Raw genomic sequence first — 23,691 nt, forward strand, 5'->3', positions numbered from 1 at the left:
AGTTAATGTAGGTTGCTGTGACACACTTGATGTATTTATTTAGAATAAAAGCAAATCTGTTCTATTAAAAGATTATTAGGCTGTATATAGAGGTACATTGCATTAATCTGGATAAGATTTTTTATATAAAGCCAGATCATTCGGAATTCAAAATTTGGCTCTATTAATGGAGTATTTGTCTTTGCTATTATGTAAACATAGTCATCAGACAGAGAGGAAGAGAGGAAGGGAAAGCTGTGTTCAGGGTGGGTTGATGACAGCCCCTGGCTCTGCATTGCTGACGAAAGCTGCTTAGCTCCTCAGTTGCTATGGCAACCAGGGAGAGCAGCCAGACAAAAATGAGGCAAAGGGGAGGGGCTTTCAAGGGAGAAATAGAGGAGAAAGGGCTGGATGGGAAAGATAGACAGAGGGAGGGATACAGACAGCCATTAAAGAAACGCACTGAGAGCAAAAGAGGTAAAGCAAGGCTACAGACGGAGATAGAGATACGGTCTGGATATAAATGCTCACTCCACTGGCAGGGGAATAATAACTGCAAGTGACTGGAGGATACAGAGAAAGGGGGACACGGAGAGAAGATGGATGTACAAACAGAGAACATGGACCCCCTGCCTTGTGAATCCCAGTCGAGTGGAAAAATCAGAAAAGGATTCAAGCTGTTTGGCAAACGCAAGCCAGGTAACATCTTTTCTATTCGAAGCAAAGGAGATGGAAACAACAAGTCACCTGTTATCAGGAGCACTACCATAGATGGATTATCTGAGACAGCTGCACAGGATTTAGAGCAGGAGCTGGACAGGGAAAAGGGACAGGAGGTGAGTCAAGGAGAGATGGAGCAGGCAGAGGAGGAGCCGCTCGGTGAAGATGGCACTCTGGCTGCTGCCCCTGCTCGCGCCTCCATTTCTTCAGCCAGCTCAGCCAAGTCCCTCAGCTTCCTGTCGCTGCTGAGGGGTGGCCGGAGAGGAGTGGGGGACCGCAGAGTCCACACCGTGTCCCAGCCAGTGGGTCGGCATCGTCGTGGGCTGAAGGGTCTCTTTGACAATGTTAGGTTCCGATCAAAAGATAAAGAGAAGGAGGAAGCCCCTCCGAGCCCTCTTCTCATGTCGTCCCGCGCCAACAGTGTGGAAATCATCAAAGAGGACCTCACCCTTACCCCTAAATTCCAGCCTCGCTCTCTGGACAGCCCTGAGACTGAGAGCTGTGATCCTGAGAAGAGCTTAACAACACAGGACAGTGTAGCCACATCCCCATCAGAGACCATAAGTCCCCAGGGGACAGCAGGCAATGTGAGTAGAACTAATAAGCATGTGCCGCCTTTACCCACCTCTGAACCACCCTTGGTACCCGGTGATAACAGCCTGAGCTGCTTGCTGGCAGATATCTCCTCTCTCCTGACCTTTGACTCAATCTCAGGGGGTGGCGACATCATGGCTGATGTGGAGGCAGAGTGGGGAAAAGCCAGCAGTCCCATCGGTGCTGTGGTGACGGAAGTCACGCCATCATCCACATCTCTCTTCTCTAAACCTACCATCTCAACTCCACTGACCTCTGCCTCTGTCAGCACTGCTACTATGGCAAAACCCTCAACTGTAGCCGTCCCCACGACAGCCTCCACCCAATCCTTTACTCCTCTGACAAAGACAACTTCAACCTCTTCTCCCATTGCCAAGCCCAGCTCCATCATCACAACATTGACCAAATCTTCCACTTTGACTACTCACTCAGTGAAATTGAGTTCAGACTCTACTTCAGTTTCTGAGCCTTCTGCTAGCATTAAAATTAAATTGACTTCTACGCCCATTGCAACAAAACCCTCAACAGCCCCTATAACTTTAACAAGCTTTTCGGCTCCAATAATGTCTCCCCCTTCTATGACAATTAAATCTGCACTGAGCTCCACCTCTACTACTACTGCAGCTCCACCAAACACCCCGGCCACTGTAGTCAAGGCTCCCTCAATTAGCCCAACTCTTACCTGTAAGGCTAGCAAATTGGCTTCAGCGATTGCAGCACCTCCTCAAATGATTGCTTCAGTAAGTAAACCCATCTCTGTAACCACTCCAACTCCTGTGTCAGCTAAACCTCCACCAGTAACCCATAGCCCTCCCACCCCTGTTGCTTACACCCAACCTTCACCTGCTAAATTGGATTCAGTTAGCAGTTTGAACCCACAAACTTCCACTTCCTACAAACTTTCCCTAAGTTCAGCTGCAGGAGAATCTAAAGCCCCAGTGATAGTATCACCGGCCTGTGCAGTTACAACCAAACCCTCCTCTCCTGCACCAGTTATCCCCTCTAAGATGACAATGGTTCCCACATTAACTACAACCCCAGGCTCAGTATCTGCGGCCCTTTACATACCTACCCTTACCTCTAGCCCAATGGACTTAAATAAGACCCCTCCCTCCCTTGTAAGTGTTCCAGATATTTATCCTTACTCTCCCCCTACTCCCAGGACTAGAACCCAACCCAGTGCCGCTGCATCTCTCCCAACTCCATCTTCAACTTCCTTAGATAAGATTCCTCCCATGACTAAACCCACTCCTGCACCAGTCTCATTAGATAAGATGCCCCCTGCTCCCACATCGACCCCAACTCCTACCACTCATGCTGTTGTTTCTACAGCATCCACAACACCTCCTCCGGGTCAGATCCAAGTCTCTCAATCTAAAGCCCCTCCAGTTTCTGCTCAAATCCCAATTTCTGTACCTAAAGATCCACCTGCCCCTGCTCAAATGCAAGTTTCTCAATCTAAACCCCCTCCTGCTCCTGCTCAGATCCCAATTTCTGTATCAAAGCCCCCTCCTGTCCCTGCTCAGATCCCAATTTCTGTATCAAAACCCCCTCCTGTCCCTGCTCAGATCACAATTTCTGTGTCTAAAGATTCGCCTGCTCCTGCTCAAATTCAAGTTTCCCAATTTAAAGCTCAAATTGCCCCTGCTTGTATCCCCGTTTCTGTATCTACTGACCTTCCTGCTCCTGTTCATATCCCAGATTCTGTATCTAAAGCCCCTCCTGCACCAACCCCTGTCCCTTGCCCTGTCACTTCTCTTCCTTCTACCCCTGCAACTTGTCCGAGTGAGGCCCCAGTCTCTGCTAAGATGAAGGAAGGAAGTGGACAGGCATCAGTCGATGGGCAACTGACTAGTCCAAGTAGCATAAGTGCCCAGGGGGCCCAGACCGTACCATCCAAAACAGAGGAACTGCATAATGAGTCACAAAAGAGCCTCCAGGGTCCCTCCAGAGAAAGGAGGATACCACAAGCAAAGGCATCAGGACTTAGCAAAATACCTGTAGTAGGAGGGGGCAGAGCAGGCAAGCTACCTGTCCGGGACAGTCAACATGTTGACGATGAAGCATGCAGGGACCCACCTACTCCTGTGCGAGAAGAAGAGAGGCCCCATTTCAACTCACATGATGCAGGGAGCAAAGATAAAATCGGTAATGTTGAGACTAATGTGCCCACCTCAAAACACACCCAGGAGGAGAGTCAGCAGCTTCCCCAGCCGAAGGTCCTCACCAGTTTACCGCGTGACTCAAAAATCCCTGTGAAGCACGGCGCACAGTCTCACACTGCCTCCCAAATCCCTCAAGCTAAAGAACCCTCTCGCACCAAGATACCCGTGTCCAAGGTTCCTGTCCGCAGGGCTGGTAATAAACCTGCAGCTGCTGGTGGCAGCACCCAGATAAGAAAATAAAACACACGACACAGATTATGGCTTTGACTGCAACTTTTTTCCCAATATAACTACACAACCATCCTTTTTTTCATATTTCTAGACTGTAATTCCTGGTTTCACTACACCATAAGCAACAGTAACAGAGTCAAGGAGGCCGACAGCACTCAAGCACAAAACATCTCCACAGGGAGCCGAACAACAAGTCTGGCTCTTTGGTGCTGAGCCAACTGGACATGCACTCAGGAAAGGTTCGGGGTCACACCTGAACACACAGCAGCATCGGTAACTAAGGATAAGCAAGATAAAAGGTCTTCTGGGAACACAGTCACACAACATTGGCGAGTGCCTTTTTAAAGGGTGCTTTTCCGACAGACTCTCAGAATTAATCTTTTCTACAGTACTTTTAACTTTTGTTACTCCCACTTTTTGTAGGAACCGTTAAATCTTTTTGTCTTTCTTTTCAGCAAGTCTATTTGATAATAACCTGTTTTTATTTATGGTAGGAGAAGAACATCAGGAGCTCCATAAATTAATGCAACAACCAAATTTACATTCCACACCTATCTCTGGATCTATGTAGCAGAAAATGTGCCATTACATTTTACACAAGATGTTGAACTGTACAGCGCCTGTGTGTCGGCCTGCTCATATGTAACATGATCAGATCTCACTGTGAACTCTGAGAGAGACTGGTTTTGTTGGAGGAATGGAAATCACTCCTTACAATGAAAAGGACAGTGGACAGCAGCCATTATGAATGGCACTGTGGATGTTTGGGCGAGACAGAGAGGATGCTGAGAGATCTCTCATACACTGGCACATCCTTATCCTTATCCCACTTATACTCAGATGAGAACAATATCTCTGTGTATCATCTCATCTATGTTGTTCTGTTTCCTATATAATCAATAAAACAGTATGAGTACTTCGCAAGACGAGATCTGTTTAAGTTGTGAATTATATCCTGCATGTTTTCAATATTTAATTTTATGTGGAAGGAAATTACATGAGGGAAATTTAAAGATCAGAGTAAAGAGATATGACAAACATTTTATATTTTCACGGCAAATCCCCACAGTGGCTCACGATCTTACTACAGCTCCGAGTGTCCTCATTCCAACATCATCCACACTCGAAGCTCACTGACCTGAAAAGCGAGCACATGAATGTCAGCAGAGGTCGGCCAATCAGCTGCAAGGGAAAACGCTTAACATGCATACCTTATTATCAGGAAAAGGGTTAGGGAATGTGTGTCATTGCTATTCTTAGTGTAAATGCATCCGATGGATGTGCTGCATAATTCCTGAGTGGGTAATTGATATCATTGTAGAAAATAACAAAATGCAGAGTTACTCTACAGAAAAAGCTGTAGTGAACCAGAAAAGAATATAATGTTCTATAAACAGAAAATGTAGGTAAAACACGTTAAAAAGCAACTCTAACAGCTACTAGGGGTGAGAGTAAAACCTCAGGTTAAGGATGGGAAGCTGATCTAAGTCATGGGGTAATGTTAAGAGGAGTCTGGTGTTGGGAATAAGGCCTAAAGGACAAAGGGTGAATTTTTTTTTTTAAAGCAGTGCGGAGGTGACACAAAAAGACCTCTGTGTACTTCAGGAAGCCAGAGGCTGCAAGCTGAGTAGAGAAGACCATCATTTGCCCGAGAAAAACACGAGGATTTCACACCATCAGGTGCTGACACAGACTACAGAGGGTATAACCATCTCCCTGAGAAAATAACAGATCCTCCCTGAGGCTCTGACACAACACAGGATTGCCTCTTCATAACACCTACAGTTTGGGATTTAAACATTTAAAAATTGTCTTAAACAGCATGTATATTTATAATCACGCCTTTTAGAGCGGATATCGGGTTGGTTATGAGGGCTCACATTGTGACACAGTGTGATACATCATATCATGCTCTTCATTATAGAAACTGTTGGTATGAATATGCTATGATATATACTGGAGAGGAATCTGAATCTGAACATGCCTGAAATTTAGTGAATGCTGCCTTCTGTCAACATACATTCACATGATTTCCCAGCAATCTTTCGTGCTTATAAGTGACAACTTGAGTGAAGTACAACCAGGGGACATGTTGGAATAAGCCTTTGAACAATATTGCAAAAGCTGTCTCGGAGTGCCTGTTTATAGGTTGTATGGGTGTCTTTAAGGCCAGGCTCCTTGCCCCAAATGTGTTACACAAATTACAGCATCTATAATGCACTGAGGCCACCCTGGCTTTCTATGGTCTGCATGTGTTTGTGTCTGCTTCTGCCTTTGGAGAGACGATGTTCCTCATTAGAACCTAATTTAGCATGCCTTATTCTGTGTTTCCATGCCAACCCCACTAGGTCAACCAATGAAAGGCTACAAGTGTCGGAAGGAGGAGTTTAAAAACATGAGCGCCTTAATGAGCACACTCACAGTATACAGTACATGCTAATAAGACCAGTTATTACTTCTTACACAATTTTTAATGGAATTATGAAATTATAACAATTAAGATAATGTTGCTAATGGTTCACAATTTTGAGAAATATTTTAAATAAATTATCAATTTGCTTCCAAACTTCGTTTTTACATTGACCTGAGCCAGCCATGTTAAAAGAAAATCAACAATGCTGAATTTTCTGTCTGTGGATGCAGCGAAACAGAAAATACCCATCCTACATGCCTACGAATATAAAACTTAAAGAGATGTGTTTAAATGTTTTGAAAAAGACTGCACCACATAATATAGATATTACTTTTCCAGAAAATCTTGTTTTTGAGATTCTGAGACATTTCAGAATGTTTTCAGATATACTGGGAGCTGATGAATTAACACAACATGCCAGAGTTATAGTGGCATTGCACTGTAAACCCAGATTTAGTTGTAATTAAACGTTTTAGTGATCACTACTTATTCTTTCATGTTCCTTTCTGTTTTACTGGAACTAATGTATTGAATACATTGTTCTTTAAACTCTGCTGTTTTAAGGAAAAAAAAACATTTATAAGTTTGATTTCTTTCTACAGTCATGATAAGTAGAGCATCATGTTTCACATTTATTATATTTCAACAAAGGTAACATGTTTACTAATGGTTTTTAGTAGTGACTACTTATACATGTATGAACGTGATTTGTCTACTGCATCAAACTACCAGTCTGTGCTAATACAACTTGACCTGTTATGTTTCACCTTGTCTAAAAACTTAAACGGTTTAAGCCAACGGGTTTCAACGCAAATTTCTAGTAAAGTCAACTAATTTGGGATAACAGTGTGGCTCTTATCATGGCTATTATTAGGCTGCATAACAGTGCTATGGTACTCAATATCCATGGGAAAACACATCATCTTGCCATGTTGGAATTTAAAAAGATTCCTTTTAGTGCTCCAACATACAAAGCAATAGTTCATCAAGGGTTTAGTGTTAGGGTTAGGGTTAGCAAGAGCCTGGATAACCTCCACTGTTCAACATGATCAGGTTTTTACAGCCTGTGAAACATAATGTTCACATCTAACACACAAAGTAACCATGACATTTCACAATTATGATTCATAATCAAAATTATTTATTCTTATCCATATTGAAACATGACATGATGTCAAATATAAAAAACTGTAGTATAGAGTCGACTAAAATTACCATTGTTCATACACAAAAAAATTAAATGTGTTAATATATATATATATATATATATATATATATATATATACATATATATATATATACATATATATATATACACATATATATATATATATATATATATATATATATATATATATATATATATATATATAAATGCAGTAATTTTTAGTTTAGTTTCAAGGCTTGTGTCTCATACAGTGGATTACAGTTTTCAGATCAGATGTTTACATGACAGATACCTCCGTTTACTAAGAAGCATCCAGGAAAGGCAACAACTTATCTGCAACACTGTCAGCTCTGCAGCCTCACCTGCACTCTGCAGTCTGTAAACCAACAGCTTGGTGTTATGGTGGTCTTTAATTACCAAATACCGTCTGACTGTTGCAAATAGTAAAAAAAAATAAATACAGATCAAACATATGTATTTTATAAAACATTCAAAACAAAATTAGAAAAAAATCATTTTGTGCTCAAGATCCTGAACATGACTTTTGTTTAGCTTCTAAAAAACAAATCTGAAGCTTGATATGCATGTGCTTATACATGCACATATTTGATATATAAGCATTAGAAAACATGGATCATTGAGGAGTATGGACCTGAAGCAGGGGCATTACGGCATTTCAGCGCAATAACTCTGCACTGAGGACCTCTGCTGGTGAACAAACGAATGAAATGCGGGTGACGCAGTACATACAGTATAGTATCCCTGCTGCACAACATGGCCTCATCATATCAGGCCTGCAGCCTCTACTATAGATAGAGGGAGCTAGCTGCACAGTGTTAGGCATGACACCCAGTACCATTGTGATTTGGTCAGATTTTCTACTTTTATGATTAGAATATTTGCCAACAATTACTAATAATTCATAACAATAAAACCTGAAAAGTGCCTGTAATCATCTCTCCTTCATGACTGAAGTTTGCATATGTGAAGAAAAAGCCCAAATTAAGACTCATTGGAATGAAAATGATGCAAAGAGACATGTATGTGGTTTGAAGGAAAACTGATGGTGGATATTCAGCCCTGCTTTAAATAAGCAGACAAGACAAGCTTATGCTTATCATCTGGCAGCAGCAATAAAATGCTTGAGTTAAACATGTAAAATAATACTCACACTAATTACATTTGAATATTAGTGACAATATAGAAATAATAAATCTGAGTTGAAATAAAAATGTGCATTCTTGCAAACACAAGTACAGAAGGGATTATCTTATCTGGGAAAAGAAGAAGTTGTCACCCACTGATACAGCCTGACGTCCAACCAGAAGTAAAGAGGAGGGTAGAAGAAGAGGGCTAGGAAACAGAGGTGGACCTAGAACTTAAACTCTGATTTGTACATGGCGGCTACATATATTACGAAAGGCTAGGTTATAGAAAGCTGTTTGGTAGATATGCTATCTATTATAGACAAGCAGCATCAGTATGTACCGCAGTTTAGAAATGTTGCAGATCTCTCTAATCATTGAGAAGCTTCCCTGATCAAGTGTTGACTGAAATATGAGACGGCAGAGATTTTGTTTAAGGAAGGATAAAGTTGGACAATGCAACTACTAAACTGGTGCAAGATTTAGTGACGCTTCAGCCTCTCACGGACCACGGTACATAAACAACTAAAGAAATAACTAAACAGCTTAATTATAAAACCTGTAAATCAATTATTTTGATCTGTTATACATGATTAAATTATAGAGTGTGTAAACAGAAGTTCATTTGTTTTGTTGACCTGATGAACATCAATCTCAGCTCTACACAACGCGTTTGCTGTTACGGTGATACAAGCAAAGTGCTGCAAAACTTCTCATGTGACACAACGTTTACTAATGGAATTTAGTGGTGTGGACCCTGACCTGTTGGGATCAGTTACACCATGAAATGCATGTGTCCTTCTGCACCCGTAACCATAACATCCATCCATATACGCATGGCCTCAGGCGACGGAGCCACCATGTAGTACACCCGATCGTGGGTCTTCACACTGAACGTCAGCGAGGGGTTGGGGCTCTTGGGTGCGGAAGTGAATGTAATGTTGAAAGAAAAGTGAAATAAAAATAGAGGGGAGAGGGGTGAGATGATGCATGTGTGGGAGAGAGAAAGACAAATGGAGGGAGAAAAGCACAGGATAAGCAGATGTCAACATTATTCAAAGAAAATGATTCATGTGTAGACACATGCTAAATTCACACGCACGCACGCACGCACGCACGCACGCACGCACGCACGCACGCACGCACACACACACACACACACATAAACTGACTTACTTTGTGTGCGCTCTTTAAATGGTCATAGTACACTTCCTCTATGGCTTGGAAGTAAATGACTCCTTTCATCTTGGTCTCATGTTTGTCTGCAACGGAGAATATAAACAGAACCGACAGCACTGTGATCAAAGCTCGGTCTTGGCATAATTTAAGAGTGACATCACTGTTGCAGTAACTTTGTCTCACATCTTAAACTGCACATTTTCAACAGAGAACTGAAAGCAGAAGTTACTCACCTGCATAGTAGGTGAGCGTCCTGCGATTCTGGTCAAAGACAAACCAACGTTTCTTCCAGGTCTTGATCTTGCCGCCCATTTTGACCAGAAAGCCTCGACAGGTTTTATCAGTGATGGCCAGATGGAAGCAGGCGTCTGGGTTGTGTCCAGCTGCCTCAATATGGCCGTGAAGATCAAAGTCGTCTTTCCTTACAGGGAGGTAGCGAGTCAACAGCCGGGACTATGGAAAAAAAACATTGAAATTAAACAACAGATTGAAGTATTTACACGAAGCTTATGGTGAAAAGAGAACATCAGATTTCAACCTCTTCTTGTCGGTTATTCTGAATACCTGTGATCTTTGTTTCTCCCTGAGCTTCACCTCTCTTTCTACAAGTTTTTGTCTTCGGCTTGTCTCCTCCTGCAGTCGCTTCTCCAGTTCCTCCCTTCTTCTCCGCTCCTCTTCCAGAGCATGCCTGCGCATCTCCATCTCACGCTCCTGCACATATAGTGTAAATTACATCCATCATCAAACACACACACATCTATATACACAGGATGTTTTGGTTAGGTTTGGCACATTACCCGATTCTCGAGGAGCTTATGCTTCTCAGCCTGGGCCTCTCGAAGTAAACGCTCCATCTCCTCGATCTTTGCCATATTGGACGTACTGGCACTGATGAAACATTGAAAACACGAGTTGTCAAAAAAAAAAAGAACCAGATTTCTCTAATAAGGGGGGGAAGACACTCCTGTTTGTGGAACACATATCATCAGCTAAAACAACAAAACAAATCAAGGTGATAAAATACACTGTAATGAGTAAACTAAAAACGACGCCATGCAAACAAACTCAACTCATTTGTACGAATACCTAACATAAAAAGTTTTCAGGTTCAGGGAAAAGGGGATTCTAATAACACCGGGACATCCCTGAAAATGAACTTGTAAGCCCCAAGACAAATTTCCACGTACACTTTTACAAAGGCTGTGACTGAATTTGCTAATGTGTATGTAACTGTTTGTGAGAAAGCGTAAGGAGAGCTAGATATATGGATATGTTTGTATCATCTGACACAAACAGAGAGCATCACAGCCTCTTTATAAAGCATTTCCTCTTTCTGTTTGCTCTTCAGAATATCTCTCCTGATCATCTTTTGCAGCCTTTACTCCAATGTCTTTTCTAAAAATACAACTCCTCGTCTTCTCACTCACACACACACATATTTGCTCTATCTAAACTTTTCAAAGTAACCTTTCATCTCTACATCATTGCGTTTTCTCTCTTACCTGGAGATATTGTCTGGGGAGCAGGCGGAGAAGCTGGTCTCCAGGCTGTCAGAGCTGTCCACACTGACAGTATCTGAGGCCTGGCTGTTGTCCGGGTAGGAGAAGGAGTCCAAGAACACGCTGGGCTCAGAGATCATCCTGCTGCAAAAATCACTTCTTCTCTGTCTGTCATCATTCATGTGTGCACGGCTGTTGCCTGCTGACAGAAGAAAATATTACAGTAAGACAGTGGAAATACCCTCAGCATGCAGGATCTAAATGGCAGGGTGTCAGTTCATTCATTAGTTGGCTAAATGGGATTGCATCTTTTATAGTTCTTTTTTACTTTCATGATAATCTTATGAAAATCTGTCTGCAACAACCGGGCCAAGTAATAGTGATTAAACTGGATAAAGAAAGACAAAGGCTGTTATTATATGTGATTTGAGTCAACACGACCTACTGTATGTCTACTGTATTAGGCTGTTTAATTTGTAGAATTGCTCTTTAGCATAAAACACTCAATCTTCTAAAAAAAAAAAACGGTATGGCTATTATGCTACAGTATAAAACATCATGCTTTCCTTAGTAATAACTGCTGACAAGTTCTTCTCAAAACCTCATTACACATACAATATCTAATGAATTATATATTGCCATTACCAATGAACATACTTTGTATAAGTTTTGAGCAAGCTGCGCAAACAAGTAATTTGCCTCACAATCACAAATTCCTATCTGGTATAATGTACAGTACTCTGTTGAGACAAACATGTCCTCTTTGATATCAGATTTGGACTAAATGTGTCTCTCTTAGTGCTGCGCTACAGATTATTGCTTCTGTTCAGCATTTGCTTTCCTACATGTATAATGCCTGAGGTTCAAAGCCAGTCACACAGTTTAGATTTGATGCAGACAACATGCGACTATCTGGTACTCTGACTCACTTTTGGACAGGCGACGGGTGCTCAGGTCCCTGGGGGAGAAGCTGAAGCCTTGTGAGATGACGCTGCCACAGCTCGAGCTTTGGGACAGAGGCAAGTGGGGCTGAGGAGGAAACAGCAGCACACATGCTGTTCAGAATCAGGATCTACAACCTTCACCCAACTACGAACTTCTCTCATTTGCAAAGTATGAGCTGGATTGGTGTTGCAAGCCAGACTGAAACTGTGAATTCCTGTTTGGGTGGACCATTCTCAAGGGACCACAAGTTCAAACAATTTCTCTATACAAATAATAAGGGCAGTGAAATCCCCTCTTTTGCATTCCAGAATCAGAACGAGCGCCATTATTTTGAAACTTTTTTTCAATCTGGGTTATTCTTGCTGTAAGGCCTTTACCGTAGTATTACAGTATTCTTTAGATAATGATTGATTCTACTACATTTAATGACTTCTGAGATTACTTTTGACAAAAAGATTATGACCTTTGGAGGAAGCGTGCGTCCCAGGGATCTGCCGTAAGATGTGAGGAGCTGCTGGCTCCTCTTATGAGGTAGGCTGTCAATTGGGTGGGAAGAGTTTTCTTTGCTGCTTCTTCTCCTTTCCTTCAGAGAGTTATGCAGTGATCACAGAAATCAGATGAATCACAAAGAATAATATGAAAACAGGACTTTTCATCTGAGACATTAAAACTTAGGTCATTCTCTGTGTGACAGAGACAGACGAGCACTCTGCTGGTGGAAATATAAAGTTTAATTGTAGCTGTAACTTACACCTACCTCTTTGATGGCTGCAGGGTTGTTGGTGAAGGTCTGCCCCTCAGATAACTCTGCATACTTTCCTTCCAAAGATGCCAGTTTCTCTCTCTCCTGCATCAAGATAAGATCTTCAAGTAAATGAAATCAAATATTTACTACATCAGCATGCAAAGAATTGTCTTACCTTCTGAAGCATGATGAGCAAATTGTTTTTCTCTCTCTGGAAATTCTCTCTTTCTTGCTGAGCCTGTAACGTAATCTGTGAGGACTGTTTCTTCAGCGTTGTGAGTCTTTCCTGTGACAAAAAAAAAGCACAATATCAAGACACAACATCCTGCAAATTTATATGAAACAAAGTAATGTTGTCACATTAGCAGATACTCCAGATGTGTTTTATTATGAAGCAGCAGCAGCAGCAGCAGCAGCAGCAGCAGAGAGCGATTCTCATTTTGGGATGGGAAATCATTTTTTTGTGAGATTTATTGTCCTACAACTACATCTTCTTTACACGTTAATGTGATATTCTCACGCTGTTCCTGCCCCCTCTCTGTGGAATTGCCTTCAATTGAAAAATCAATGCATTTTCTTTGTCTTTATTACTATGTAAATAGTATTTCATGCTTACCATTGTTGGTATTGCTGTTTCTTGTAATTAGTTCATGCTTTGTGCTGCAAATCTCACAATTTTGCAGCTTTACTTTCATGCACAACCTGTGGTAAGATTAATGACAGACCACAATGTCGTAATTGAAAAAAGCCCCCAAAAATAAAATTTAAAATGATGACCACCAAAACGTTTTAAGGGTTTAAATGTACTTCAACTTTATATGGTCTGGCAGATTAAGGTCAGAACATTTAAATAAATGCACTTCATCTGATAATATAAGAAAGTAGGCTCAAACTCAGCATTTTGGTTTTTAGGGTTACTACAACTGACAAGAAGTCAACCACCATAAAACAATAAAACAGTACACATTTAGATCTTGAGTAAATTTGGTTCCTTTATGGACACTGTTGGTGTGTTCTGTAACTTATCATGCTCCAAAATACCCACATTAGTAATTGAACTGTAGATATTTCTGGCTAAAAATCAGACATTTCAAAGTGATGCGATGCCAGCCCTGCCTGCGATGTTAAACATGCAATACATGCTACATGCACACTCACAAAACCTCACTCGCCTTACCTTGCGTGTGACTGTAAGACGCTGACACTCGGCAATCTCTCGCAGCAGCTCTTGGCTCTCACTTTCTTTATCCTCATCCTGATTCATTTCTTTCTCCAGCTTCTGAAACTCCAAATCCTCCAAACTTTTTGTCTGCTCCTCAGCCTCCTGAGAAGCAGTGCAGACGCACACACAACAATACCCCAATAATAATATAAAAATACATACATAGATGAGAATACCCTGCTTAAGAATTGGATCTACTTTGGGCACAAGTAACAAACTATAACTTTAGATAGATTGTGCATGTATCTATGGAAATCCATGAATGGAAACAGTCTTGGTGTTTTTAGCAAAGTAATTCATCCTAATTAATATTTAACTTGTTTTGGACAATAATAAGTGTTAAATATCTTGTCCTTCCAAGTGATGTCAGGTTTTTGAGGTGATTTTAGTTTTCCACGAAATTGTAGTCAGATGGACTGACATTTTGTTTTTTTACACATGGTAACTATTTGGGCCCCTTCCCAAATGTGGGTCTAAGGAATACAAAGGCAAAAACAGAAGTAGTGAATGTGAGACAGGAAGTAAAGGAAGGGATCCAGGATTAGAAAGAAAAAAGTTAAGAGAAATAATGCAGGTGCAAAAAGAAACAAATTGGGAAGAAAAGAAAAGTAAAACAGACAGCACAGATAAAACATGAGACCTGAGATAGTTTTTTGTGAGTCTTGCTAACATGAGCTAAATCTGGAGAATACAGAATAAACCGCCATGTATTGTCCGGTGGAGTGAGTTTATGGGTTCTGTCCAGTAGATTACCAGAAGAATACTGCTGCAGAGAAAGTTAGCTAATAGGTCTACATGCAGAAACACAGCACTGTTTAATTACTTTGTTTGGAGATTTTCAGCTCTTTGTTCTCTGTTGCACATTTGGACAGTTTTAGGTAAATGTCTTTTAGCCAGATCCAATTTGTGATGAACCTGCTTGATCTGGTGTTGTAAGCATTTCCTCCTGATTTGTTTGTTTAGTTTGAAAGGAAATGTAACCCATGTTAGAGGAACCTGTGGTTGAACTGAACTGATCCTTGCTTGAGCTGTAGCTTTAGTGTCTAAGAACCCATGTCCACATACTATGTCTGCCAAAAGCCTATCATGGCTTGAGCATTTTATATATTTTACCTGTGACTTCTCAGTGTGGCTCGTCTTCGCAATACTATGCATATTTTTCTTAAGTTTGTCCAGAAGCTCCTTTTCCCTCTGCAGCTGGGTCATCTCTGACTCCTGTTCCCCCTCCAGCAAAGCACACTCCACCTCCATCTGCGAGAAACAGCAGCACAGAGTAAAAAAAAACCCAAACTTAATTAAATAGATAATCAGATAGAATAAGATAAACAAAAGAGTAAAATGTGGGATTTCTGCAGCTCACTTCATCAGCTTTACTGTAATGAGCTTGAGTGATAAACGACTGTACAATTTACGCTTGAGTTATCAAAAAGTCATCAGTTTATCAGACACTAGATGAGAACAAACTCTATCAAGCTCTTCAGGTGTCAGTTTATATACTGCATTGTGCTGTCTACCTCTCGGACAGACTCCTCCATCTGGTTGTCCAGGTCTTTGATCTTCTGCTCCAGCTCCTCTATGTTGTTCAGAACTTGAATCCTCTCTTCCTCTATATGCGTTACTTCCTGTTTCAGCTGCACTCTCTCAAAGGCCTGTAGTCACATCAGGAATGCGTATAAATGCTTGGCTGTACAGGAGACTTCACATTTTGTGAATACACACATAGAACTAAATAAGTATACTTAATGTACATTTAAGAAATGCACATAAAAATCCTCATCATAAAGTCTATTGGTAGTAGCTTCTCTTGGTGATTGTATATTTCATACATAAAGTATAACATGATCATTTTAAATATGTTGATAAACTAATTTGCCAGCCAGTAGAATACATTTTTTATGGATTAGACAACGACAGCGGCTGCTGTTTTAACTCATCCAAAGCTGGATCGCTGACAACAGGGGCAGGATTCTTTTCCACTTGGTGTAATGGAAATCTTTATCAGTGCACTCCACTGCCAGTCACGCCAAAGTTCTCCCACATATTTAATCGTCTACGGTCTACCAACGTCCCACAAACACTCATTCATACTCATACATAGGTACATTTAAGAGATCCTTTATTATCAGGTATTCTTTATTTTAGGAGTCAGGAGGTTTGTTTTGGTGGTCACAGCCTCATGTGGCCAGCAGCTCTAGGATTTATAGTTCCCCAGGAGGGTTGTCAGCGCTTTTCTTCCTGCACACACTGAGGAATGCAGATGGTGGAAGAGAGGGTATTTGGAGTCTGTAAACCTCTGCCACAATTGACACATTGCTGAAATGATGGTCCCAACTTGGAAATAATTTAAATAAACTCTAGGTGTGTTGGAAAATTGTGTCTTCCACATGAAATAAATGGAATAGCTGAGTAAATGTGTTCACTACATTCTGACTTTCACAAGGTCTTCCATCCATTTAGAGCCTCAGTATAAAAGTTCAAAACATCTGGAAAAAATGCATGTCTTTGCTATGCATATACACTAGCATTCTTCCACTCACACACACCCGCACACAGTTGTGCATGCACAAACACAAACACACACACACACACACACACACACACACACAATAATTCTCCTTGGGATAAAGTCATTTCCTGTTCCCTCGAGTTTGAATGGCTGAGTGCTGAAACAAAACTAGGACTTCTTCATTAAAACCAGACACACCATTAGGTTGTTACTGTGCGAGAGTGGAAAAAAAGCTGCACTGTTTGAGAGACAGTAAAGTAGCGGCACTAGGACTTGGACAGTGGAGGAGGGGGCCTGCTAATATCACAGTGTTTGATACATCCAATATATTTATTTTTGTAAATTGAACATGTTCGTTCATTTCTCAGTATGTGTGACGAGGCCACTGCGACAACTTCCCACTGTTATACATTTAAAAAAGTTGATAAGAGAAAACGAGGTCAAATCGTAGTAACATCAAAGCTGTGAGGAGGTCTTGTGCAACTGTGATTTCCCTGTTTATTTGTCTGAACAACCCACATAAACAGGAAATGTACAAACTGATTGCACACACTGTACAAAACCTCTGAATAAAAGCCCAGTGATTTTGAGGAATCTGCGTCGACAACCATAAGTTTATATGTTGAATAATACTGTGGAAGACACACACTAAATTCATCCACCATGGATGCCAGTATTTCTTTCAGAGCCTGCACAAGTGCTTCATGCCACACATGTTTGCACTTTTTATTGAGACAAATCCAGTTTGAAACAAATATATATATATATATATATATATATATATATATATATATATATATATTTGTAAATATTCTAGATGTCTTGAACATAACTGTATACACATATTGTATTCACATACGGACACATTTGATATATGGAAAATTGGTAGTCTGCACTAGACTTTGAAATGATGTTCTGTGGAAATGTGGAAAGGATTTACCCTGATATTACAAAATGTAAACAAGCAAAGATCAACAAGCTATCAGCAGTCTGATAAACAGCATTCCACAGGAGGGGTGTGTCCCATTAGTCCTCACTACAGCTTGATCCTCTCTTCACTCACTTTAACTCGGAAAGCAAATAGGAGAACAAGATGTGGATATACTTAGGGCAGATGTTCCCTTCATCATCAAAAACATTCAGGTGATGCAGCCTAATCAGAAACTTTACTTCCTGTAGATTTAACAGGCCTTTTTCAAAGCAGACATTTTGACTTGTCACAGTAGGAAAAGAACATAGGACTCCAGCGCTGACACAGAAGTTCTGGCAATGCAAGACTATAATAACATTAACCATGGCTCTGATCAATTCAAATGCCCCAGTAACAAAGTTACAGAGAAAAACCTGGTAAACCCATTGTCCAGCACCAAAGTTAGCAAATTAGACAAAGTTAGCGACAAGCTAGTGAACATAGAGTAGTGAAGCAGTTTAGCCACAGATATTTTTGTCAAAGGTTCATGAAGACACAAACTGCAATAAAAATAGAGTGAATATTGGTCAAGAGGCCAGAGAAAAGACTCCAAATGAACGTTGTTTCCTATCTGCTGCCGGATAAGTAGCTGTATGCTAACACGCTAGCTAATAGTGCACTGTGGGAGTTGTTACTTAGCTTATCATGGAGTTCTGTCCCAAAGTGTACCAAGAAAATCAATTAATTCAGCTCTACTGTTACAAAATGTCAGTGGCTACCTATGTAAGTAGAGTAGTAGAACCGTACTGTAATGGATAGAACATATCCTAGTGGTATTCTTGGTTGCCTGTGGCAGATTTTACAGATTAGCAAAAATTGTATTCAGAGCTCAAATACTAACCAATGAAGGGTAGAGTACTTGAAATAAAAACATGCAGACCATCCCAGAAGGGATGGCTTTTTAGATGGTCTGCATGTGTTTAAGATGGTCCCTGGAGATAAATCAGTTTACAATTCATTTATTTAAAATGCAGAATGAGTTGCAGTTTTATTCCTTTTTTTTGTTGTTTTTTTGTTCTGTTGTAAAGCAGAGGAAAATAAGCTTTGAGGAAAATTGTGATTTATTATTTTGGGCTTTATAAATAAAATGTACTTGACTTGTTTTTCTAATGAATCTAACAATACAATGACCCATTTATAACAAAATGCTTACATTTGAAGGTTGACTGGGATTTAATTTAATTTGTAATTCCATATAATTGATCGATATTCAATCTCGCCCTCCTGACCTGATGTTTATGATGACCTGTAGATAAGCATGCATTTTGCAACACCTACTTTGGCTCTGTGGTGGGTCGATGGTGAGGGGGCACTGCTGTTCAGGCTGATAGCAGGTGAGTGGGACCTGGCCTCTCTGTAGCCGCTCTGCTGACGCTGGCTGACCTGCTGATCCTCAGCGAGTTGGAAGTCTCTGGCTTTGGCTCCAAAGCAGCTCTCTGGAGCAGCGCTGCTGGGAGAGTCAGAGAACACTGACTCATCCTCTGACACCTGCAGCTTCTCCAATTCCTTATTGATCTTCTGCAGGTCAGAAACAGCTGAGCCCGCCGGCTCTCTCTCCACATGGCCAAACTCAGTGCACAGGTTTAAGATGGTCTCGAGACGCTGGCACTCCTTTAGACAGGTGACGCTATAGTTACTTTACTATTAACTTTCACGCTTTCAAACAAGGTCAAACAAGGTGTTAAAAGGTTGTTTGAGTCGAAAAGTGGATGAATTAGGTTCAAACTGAAACTCACCAATCTCTGCACTTTCTGCTCCCTGAGTCGTTCATCTCTCTGGTGCTGGTGATAGTCTCTAAGCTCCTCTTTGCCATTCAAGGAGCTGATGCTGCCCACCCTTTGTCCTGGACCCAGCCCACCCTTCCCAAAGGATAACCTCCTCTCTCCGAAGCCCAGATCTAAGCCTGTCCCGTCTATCTCTACACCCAGAGAGCTCAGAGAGACCAGGCTGGCTCTCCTGGGAGTGCTGGGCATGCTGGCTGGTACTGTCACATCTGGTGGCTGCTCGAGGGAGGAGAGACTGCGCCGCTGCCCTGCTGAGCCCACTCCTCTGTGGGAACCCACTGAGTGTCGTGATGGTAGCGACAGTGCAGGGGGCTCTGCTGCGTTGTGAAGACGTGGCAGAGAACGGCTATGCGTCCCCAGGCTGTGGAGGGAGCCAGTGGAGTATTTCCTCTGCCGGGAGTCTTGTCCAGCTTTGCCCTGAGAGTAGAGCCTGCGGCCCATGCGAGGACTGGACGGCACGCTGGCTGCTCCACTTTTGACCCTGGGAGAACGAGGTAGGGGCTGCCCATAGGAAGAGAGCAGAGAGCTTCCATCTGCTGCGTAAGAGAGGAGCAGACTGTCTTGTGACTGGTGGCGAGAGTGGGAATGACGATGCAAGCCGTTAGGGCTCAGCTGGCGTTCACCTTGTCGAGGTGATGGAGGCACGCTGCTGCTGCTGGTCATGTAGGAAAACGTTCTGGAGGCAGACGGGGGCCGTTCGGTATTGCTGAGGATTGACGGTGGCCTTGCGGACTGGGATCCAACAGGTGAGGGCACGCTGAGGTACGTGCGGCTGCACTCGGCTGCCCTCAAGCTGGCCTCCAGAGCACTCTTCCTGCGCTGCAGTGTCTCCATCAGGTCCTGTAGCTCTGCTTTAGAGCGGGAGCCCCTCAGCAATGTCCCACCCACTGAGCCACTGCCGCTGTGCTCAATCTTCACACAGTCTGTAGAAAAGAGAGAGTTGGTAGAGCATGAAATCCTGTCCCTTTTTGGACTCTGTAATGAAATCAGTTTAATGTAACCCACTTAATAAGCACCAGCTCAGCTAAGAGAAGTGCTATCACTCATATGCTGAGTAAGGGGGAGGGGAAACCAGTGAAGAATGTACGCTCATACAGTTTTGAGCCCAATACAAACATTGGCTCAATCAGTGGTTAAGCTTCTTCTAAAAATGGAAGAATGCTGGTGGACCAAGACAAGCCAAAATGCATCATAGTCTCGACTGCAAGAGAAATCACTTCCACCACAGCTCAAATATCTTAGCAAGCAGTGTAAGGACGGTGCCCTGAGTCATGGGTGGCTGGAAGCTGAGTTGTGATAGTTTAGTTTATTTTGTTTCACACACATAAATACAAATCACATTGAAGAAATATAAAATACATGTGAGGATGTGGTAGAAACCTGTAATGGCTTATATAAAAAATGCACACCCAAATGACATCCCAAAGGAATATATTAAAGAATGTCCACCTCCTGTACTTGTTTGTCACAAAAACTCCTTCATAAATTTGGGTTTTATAAATGAATTCTGGTTTGCTGCAAAATAAACTTGAATACCGTCATGCAAATATGTGACAATGATTTAACTTAACTTCTTGTCAGAGATCCTGAAGGAATAAAGCTTGTATCGTCCTCTTTTAAAAACAGCTGTAGCTAAAATTATCAGCATTTTGTGTGTTTATTCAGAAAATATATAGGCTATAAGCCTGTTCCAAGAGACATTTTTCTGATTTGATTAAAACCTAGAAGCTCTTCAAGTCTTGAACATGGACTGATGCAAAAAAAGCTGTTCCAGGTTCCAGGTTAAGAAAGGTTATGCAGACAACTCAATAAAGCTTCATAAAGCACTTAACTAATCCAGATTTGCATGATTTTAGCCAGCTAAACTGATCCCGTTTATTGTCATTCAGCTGATTCTATTCTTTGAACACAGGTGGGGGGTAGATTTGATTAAAAGATTATAATGACATGCAATAAAATATTAGATGTGAAATGTACAAGTATGATATATAAGTTTACTGTAAGGTTCGTTGCTCAATGGTCCAATTAAAGTGATCAATATTAGAAGATATGACAAGAAAACAAAACCTTTTCTTGAATGTTGTCTTACCTGAGCTGTAGCCCAGTGTGGTGACAGCACTCCTCTGAGGAAGCATGCTGTTCATCACACTGACCTGCTTTCTCTGATTCAGTCTGAGGATGCAGGATTCAGCTGGGCCCTACATGCTTTGTTCCCTGAGAAGAAGAAAAGCGAAAGGGTCAATATAAAACTCACACAACATGAAAACACTGCAACGTCTTGTATTCTTAATATTGTCAAAAGGAGTTATACCTCATATATAAATTGGATACATTTACCTATTGAAATTCAAATAAATACTGAACGTAACAATTGAATCAGTTTAACTTTCTTAACATACAAGTATTCTTGCCACATCACACAGCAGCATTTTCAATCTAGAAACAAAAGATTTAAAGAACATCACAGGAAGTTGAATCCATGCCTTGCGGCCCCCCAACATATCCTCTAACAGCTCTACAACAATAGCTCAATTCAAGCAGATATTTCAGATGTGCATATTTAAACGGAAAGAAAAAAAAATTCTGAAGACTAAGTAGGAAAACAGATCCAGAGGAAAGTTTTTATGCCTGGCTCAGTGTCACCAATAAAATCCAAGTCTGAAAAGCAGCACTCTGCACCTTAATCTTTTAGCCCCAAGCTCATGACCAGCCCTCCAAAGTATTCCCACAGAGCCGAGACAGCATACACACACTGCATAAAAAGACAGAGCTCCAAGATTTTCTGCTCCTGCTGTCTGGAGTGAGGGCCTACAGGAAGTAGGGTATCCTTTTACACAGTCACACAATCAATCAGCATGAGTTCATTCTCCAGACCTCCTGAAAAAAGGGGTGTGGGGGGGGACCCCGGCTTCACAGGATAGTGCAAATCATAAATAATGATGTAAACAGTTTGAGGAATGGCCATGGATAATCTGCTAAAATAAATACCTTCACACTGCATAAGTTTGCCTTACAAGTTTCACTCACTGCCCAGACAAACATGTATAATTCAATGAAAATTTAAAAAGAAAAATCAGATGGGACATATTAGATGTAAAAATAAATTAGCTTCAAATCAATTAGAACCAGCAAATAACGATTATTTTAAGTTCAATCATAGGTCTATAAAAAGTCAGAAAATAGTGATAGCTGTTCCAATTTCCCAGAGGCCAAAGTGACATCTTCAAATGTCAGAATTTTTCTGACTAACAATTCAAAACCCAATATTCAGTTCACAACGATACAAAAACAGAAAAAGCAGCAAATACTCATATTAGTAAGGTTTGTTTTGGAGCAACTTATTGATTGGATAATTTATTGATTAATCAACTAACCATTTCAGCTCGTAACTCAATGCAGCTGATTTTACAATACGAGAACCTGATTCAACATAAGGCATGACAAGAACACACACGATGTAGTCAACAGTTTGAAGAATTAGGCTACTAATAACCACCGTTGGCTGTCATTCACTTTTAATTGGTTGTGTCAATTTCCAGCAATGTTAAACATCAAGAGTGAACCACCCCTTTTAGCCTCTTAACCAAACAGATAAATGTGACCAGCTCAAAATCCATCCCTTGACTTTTAGCACGTCTCTTTGCCTGAGTTACAAAAAACACAATTCAGTTCAAGTCATTTGTCATTTTATGCGTATGTTCACATCTCTACATTTGGCAATAACTGTGCATGCAGCATATGATAAACAAACCTATTTTAAGTCTGACATAGCGGTGTAAATTAGATAAAGTGCAGCCATGTGATTCTCCCGGAGCATCATTTCGACCAGGACATTTACAGTAGGAGCAGAGTGAATCTACTTTTGCGATTAAAAGAAATGCGACTAACCTTTGCTTTTTGTCCCATTCACATAGTTGCAAGTTTTTTAGCGTACTCTGTTGCTGCTGAAGCTGAACTCCTCTCGCTCCCTCTCTCTCTCTCTCTCTCTCTCTCTCTCTCTCTCTCTCTCTCGCTCCCTCTCTCTCTCTCTCTCTCTCTCTCTCTCTCTCTCTCTCTCTCTCTCTCTCTCTCTCTCTCTCTCTCTCTTTATATGAAACAGCAGAGTAGTCTTCATATGACAAAGGAATATGAAAAAGGATCAGACAGGATCCCACCTCCCACCTCAACTTTTAGCTCAGACTCTCCTCCCCAGAAGAGAGAGAGTGTGTGTGTGTGTGTGTGTGTGTGTGTGTGTGTGTGTGTGTGTGTGTGTATGTGTATGTGTGTGTGTGTGTGTGTGTGTGTGTGTGTGTGTGTGTGTGTGTGTGTGTGTGTGTGTGTGTTTACTTTTCATCATCAGGCGCTGCTGCTGCCCCTCTCTGGTTAGATAGGGGATTGCTCTTATCTCGAGAAAAACACAAAAGGCAAGAAGGAAGGAAATTAGGAA

The 23,691-nt window shown here is 41.4% G+C and overlaps 2 protein-coding genes across 7 annotated transcripts; one reads left to right on the plus strand and one right to left on the minus strand.

Annotated features, from left to right (window-relative positions):
* Positions 1-302: 302 nt before the first annotated feature.
* si:ch211-244c8.4 (APC membrane recruitment protein 2) lies at positions 303-4,615 on the plus strand. The gene has a single exon (XM_036008923.1). The coding sequence runs from the start codon at positions 579-581 to the stop codon at positions 3,696-3,698; it is 3,120 nt and encodes a 1,039-aa protein (XP_035864816.1). The 5' UTR covers positions 303-578; the 3' UTR covers positions 3,699-4,615.
* A 2,822-nt stretch (positions 4,616-7,437) lies between these two features.
* phldb2a (pleckstrin homology-like domain, family B, member 2a) lies at positions 7,438-23,437 on the minus strand. 6 transcript variants are annotated; one of them, XR_004894920.1, is made up of 18 exons: positions 23,154-23,437; positions 21,355-21,479; positions 19,218-20,188; positions 18,760-19,092; positions 15,520-15,654; positions 15,119-15,256; positions 13,961-14,107; positions 12,959-13,069; positions 12,790-12,885; positions 12,502-12,633; positions 12,023-12,122; positions 11,097-11,295; positions 10,392-10,482; positions 10,159-10,305; positions 9,828-10,047; positions 9,592-9,677; positions 9,107-9,331; positions 7,438-8,988 (listed from the first exon to the last, which is right to left on the minus strand). XR_004894920.1 is itself a non-coding variant. In XM_035990871.1 (17 exons), the coding sequence occupies exons 2-17, from the start codon at positions 21,407-21,409 to the stop codon at positions 9,191-9,193; spliced, it is 3,057 nt and encodes a 1,018-aa protein (XP_035846764.1). In that variant the 5' UTR covers positions 21,410-21,479; positions 23,154-23,437; the 3' UTR covers positions 9,045-9,190. The 6 variants fall into 6 exon arrangements, 5 of the variants coding, with proteins under 5 accessions (XP_035846764.1, XP_031175842.1, XP_031175839.1 ...); XM_035990871.1 differs by lacking the exon at positions 7,438-8,988 and having other exon boundaries at positions 9,045-9,331; positions 13,961-14,062; XM_031319982.2 differs by lacking the exon at positions 7,438-8,988 and having other exon boundaries at positions 9,045-9,331; positions 12,502-12,621; positions 12,796-12,885.
* Positions 23,438-23,691: the final 254 nt, after the last annotated feature.

This window comes from Sander lucioperca, chromosome 13, assembly GCF_008315115.2.
Source record: "Sander lucioperca isolate FBNREF2018 chromosome 13, SLUC_FBN_1.2, whole genome shotgun sequence".
Classification (NCBI taxonomy): Eukaryota; Metazoa; Chordata; class Actinopteri; order Perciformes; family Percidae; genus Sander; species Sander lucioperca.

Coding starts and splice junctions, on each gene's coding strand:
- phldb2a (XM_035990868.1), bottom strand. CDS start 21,409: ATGAACAGCATGCTTCCTCAGAGGAGTGCTGTCACCACACTGGGCTAC. Junction 12,886..12,958: donor TGCTCATCATGCTTCAGAAG/GTAAGACAATTC, acceptor ATCTTGATGCAG/GAGAGAGAGAAACTGGCATC. Junction 12,634..12,789: donor CAGCCATCAAAGAGGTAGGT/GTAAGTTACAGC, acceptor TGATCACTGCAT/AACTCTCTGAAGGAAAGGAG.
- si:ch211-244c8.4 (XM_036008923.1), top strand. CDS start 579: ATGGATGTACAAACAGAGAACATGGACCCCCTGCCTTGTGAATCCCAG.